General features: G+C 42.1%; 1 protein-coding gene across 1 annotated transcript; it reads left to right on the forward strand.

The window, feature by feature from the left end:
- Positions 1-1705: 1705 nt before the first annotated feature.
- Positions 1706-3940, forward strand: LOC130857253 (abl interactor 1-like). Its single transcript, XM_057742751.1, is given in 2 exon segments — positions 1706-2298; positions 2301-3940. Coding segments are annotated over 2 exon segments (1341 nt in total). The 5' UTR covers positions 1706-1838; the 3' UTR covers positions 3182-3940.
- The last annotated feature ends 354 nt before the right edge of the window (positions 3941-4294 follow it).

Raw genomic sequence — 4294 nt, forward strand, 5'->3', positions numbered from 1 at the left:
AAGAACAAAGAAACCCCAAAGTGAGCAGAAGGAAAGAAATCGTAAAGATCAGAGCAGAAATAAATGAAAAAGAAAGGAAAGAAACCATAAGAAAAATAAATAAAACTAAAAGCTGGTTCTTTGAGAAGATTAACAAAATTGATAAACCATTAGCCAGACTCATCAAGAAAAAAAGGGAGAAGATGCAAATCAACAGAATTAGAAATGAAAAAGGAGAAGTCACAACGGACACCTCAGAAATACAAAACATCATGAGAGACGACTACAAGCAACTATATGCCAATCAATTGGATAACCTGGAAGAAATGGATACATTCTTAGAAAAATACAATCTTCCAAGACTGAACCAGGAAGAAATAGAAACCATGAACAGACCAATCACAAGTACAGAAATTGAGGCAGTGATTAAAAATCTCCCAACACACAAAAGCCCAGGAGCAGATGGAATCACAGGCGAATTCTATCAAACATTTCGAGAAGAGTTAACACCTATCCTTCTCAAACTCTTCCAAAATATTGCAGAAGGCGGAGCACTCCCAAACTCATTCTATGAGGCTACCATCACCCTGATACCAAAACCAGGCAAAGATGTCACAAAAAAAGAAAACTACAGACCAATATCACTGATGAATATAGATGCAAAAATCCTCAACAAAATACTAGCTAACAGACTGCAACAGCACATTAAAAAAATCATACACCACGATCAAGTGGGGTTTATCCCTGGGATGCAAGGATTCTTCAATATACGCAAATCAATCAACGTGATACATCATATCAACAAACTGAAGGATAAAAACCATATGATCATTTCAATAGATGCAGAAAAAGCTTTTGACAAAGTTCAACATCCATTTATGATAAAAGCTCTCCAGAAAATGGGCATAGAAGGAAATTACCTCAACATCATAAAAGCCATATATGACAAACCAAAAGCCAACATTGTTCTCAATGGAGAAAAACTGGAAGAATTCCCTCTAAGAACAGGAACAAGACAAGGGTGTCCACTCTCACCACTGTTATTCAACATAGTTTTGGAAGTATTAGCCACAGCAATCAGAGAAGAAAAAGAAATTAAAGGAATCCAAATTGGAAAAGAAGAAGTAAAATTATCACTCTTTGCAGATGACATGATACTATATATAGAAAACCCTAAAGACTCTACCAGAAAACTGCTAGCACTCATTGATGAGTTTAGTAAAGTAGCAGGATACAAAATTAATGCACAGAAATCTCTTGCATTCCTATACACTAACAACGGAAGAGCAGAAAGAGAAATTAAGGAAACTCTCCCATTCACCATTGCAACCAAAAGAATCAAATACCTAGGAATAAACCTGCCTAAGGAGGCAAAAGATCTGTATGCAGAAAACTTTAAGACATTGATGAAAGAAATCAAAGACGACACAAACAGATGGAGGGATATACCATGTTCCTGGATTGGAAGAATCAACATCGTGAAAGTGACTGTACTACCCAAAGCAATTTACAGATTTAATGCAATCCCGATCAGATTACCAATGGCATTTTTCCCAGAACTAGAGCAAGAAATCTTACGATTTGTATGGAAACGCAAAAGACCCCGAATAGGAAGGGTAGGGAAGGGGGGGCGGGAAAGACAGGAAGACTCGCGAGAGAACGAGCTTGCGGCGGCTGCGCGAAGTGGGTGGAGGCGAGCGGAGAGAGTGAGGAGGAAGAGGAGGAAGTGCCCTCCCACAATACCAGGCGGGAGGGCGGGCAGGCGGTTCGTATCCGGGCTGTGAGGCGCACGGAGCCTCCGCGGACCCTGCTGCCTCTATCTTTTCAACGCGAGAGGAAGCGATGCAGAGGGGTGGAAAATGGCAGAGCTGCAGATGTTACTAGAGGAGGAGATCCCGTCCGGCAAGAGGGCGCTGATAGAGAGTTACCAGAACCTGACCCGGGTGGCGGACTACTGTGAGAACAACTACATACAGGCTACAGACAAGAGAAAAGCTTTAGAAGAGACCAAAGCCTACACAACCCAATCCCTAGCTAGTGTTGCTTATCAAATAAATGCATTGGCTAACAATGTACTCCAATTGCTGGACATCCAAGCCTCTCAGCTTCGGAGAATGGAGTCTTCCATCAATCATATCTCACAGACTGTGGACATCCATAAAGAGAAAGTGGCTCGAAGAGAGATTGGTATTTTGACAACAAATAAGAACACATCAAGAACTCACAAAATCATAGCGCCTGCAAACACGGAGCGCCCTGTGAGGTATATTCGGAAGCCTATTGACTATACAGTGCTGGATGATGTGGGCCATGGTGTCAAGCTGGAAACAACCAGCCTGCGAGAACTGGCACACTGTCGAGAACAAATCCTCCTACTCAGAAGCCACCGAGTCCTCCCATGGCAGGCCGGGGAACGCTGGGACGAAATACTCCTTACAAAACCCTGGAACCTGTTAAACCTCCAACAGTTCCTAATGACTACATGACAAGTCCTGCTAGGCTTGGAAGTCAGCATAGTCCAGGCAGGACAGCTTCTCTAAATCAGAGACCGAGGACACACAGTGGAAGCAGCGGAGGAAGTGGCAGCCGAGAGAACAGTGGCGGCAGCAGTATTGGCATTCCCATTGCCGTGCCTACACCCTCACCACCCACTATTGGACCAGCAGCCCCGGGCTCAGCTCCTGGTTCCCAGTATGGCACAATGACCAGGCAGATTTCTCGACACAACTCTACCACTTCCTCGACATCTTCTGGTGGATACAGACGGACTCCCTCTGTGACGGCTCAGTTTTCTGCTCAGCCTCATGTTAATGGAGGCCCACTTTATTCTCAGAATTCAATTGCTGACAGTCCGACTCCACCACCACCCCCTCCACCAGATGACATCCCCATGTTTGATGACTCGCCACCGCCGCCGCCGCCGCCACCGGTGGATTATGAAGATGAGGAGGCTGCAGTGGTTCAGTACAACGATCCCTATGCAGACGGGGATCCTGCTTGGGCCCCCAAGAATTATATTGAGAAAGTTGTGGCAATATATGATTATACAAAAGACAAGGATGATGAGCTGTCATTTATGGAGGGTGCAATCATCTATGTAATAAAGAAGAACGACGACGGCTGGTATGAAGGAGTCTGCAATCGAGTGACTGGTCTGTTTCCTGGGAACTATGTGGAATCAATCATGCACTATACTGATTAAATTTTTGCTTTGAAAGTAGGTTCTTATTATCACTCAGTCATACTGTGGGACTATTATGGTTAACAGAATTGTCTTAAAATGTTTTAAAATGTGCCCATATTTTCAGGACATGCTGTTTTATTGGTATAATTGAATGTCTGCCTGTAAGCATACATCTCTGAGGCAGTTGGTGTACTGCTAACGGCAGTCTCTACAAGAGGCTGGCCATCACTGATTGTGCTTATAGACGTACTTACACAATGTTAACTTCATGACCAGCCTAACTCTTCGGGGGTATGGGGTGTAATATTTAACACATCATGATTCAGATCGTGCCATTACCTGTTTCAGTGCCGCATGGTTACTAACGCTCTGTCAGACTAATATGAAAATCAGAAAACTGAAATGCTGGTGCTGGTCATACTTTGTGTTTAGACTCTCTCATTCTTGAAATATACTGTGTGTTGAAAGCATGCATACAGAGTTATGTATTCAAATATACTGAAAAAATCCAAGATGCTTCCAATTTGTGTGATACCTCCTTGGAGCACTCGTACTTAGGTCTCTTGAAACGAATTGAGTCTCTAAGGTCTCCATGTGAAACAAAAACAAAAAAAGGGTTACCTGTAATGTTGTAGTTCATACCTAAGGTTTTTAATGAGTGAACTTACATTATAAATTTTTTCCATTCATAAATACATAAGTGAACCAAAGGTTTTTGTCCTTTCCTTCACTGGTTTGCTTTAAAAAAATAATAATAAATAAAAGATACTGATTTATTGCAGAAAAAAAAAAAAAAAAAAAAAAAAAAAGACCCCGAATAGCCAAAGCAATCTTGAGAAGGAAAAATGGAGTTGGTGGAATCAGGCTTCCTGACTTCAAACTATACTACAAGGCCATAGTGATCAAGACAGTATGGTACTGGCACAAAAATAGAAAGGAAGATCAATGGAACAGAATAGAGAACTCAGAAGTAAGCCCAAACACATATGGGCACCTTATCTTTGACAAAGGAGGCACGAGTATACAATGGAAAAAAGACAGCCTCTTCAATAAGTGGTGCTGGGAAAATTGGACAGCAACATGTAAAAGAATGAAATTAGAACACTTCCTAACACCATACACAAAAGTAAA

This window comes from Hippopotamus amphibius, chromosome 7 (assembly GCF_030028045.1).
Source record: "Hippopotamus amphibius kiboko isolate mHipAmp2 chromosome 7, mHipAmp2.hap2, whole genome shotgun sequence".
Lineage (NCBI taxonomy): Eukaryota > Metazoa > Chordata > Mammalia > Artiodactyla > Hippopotamidae > Hippopotamus > Hippopotamus amphibius.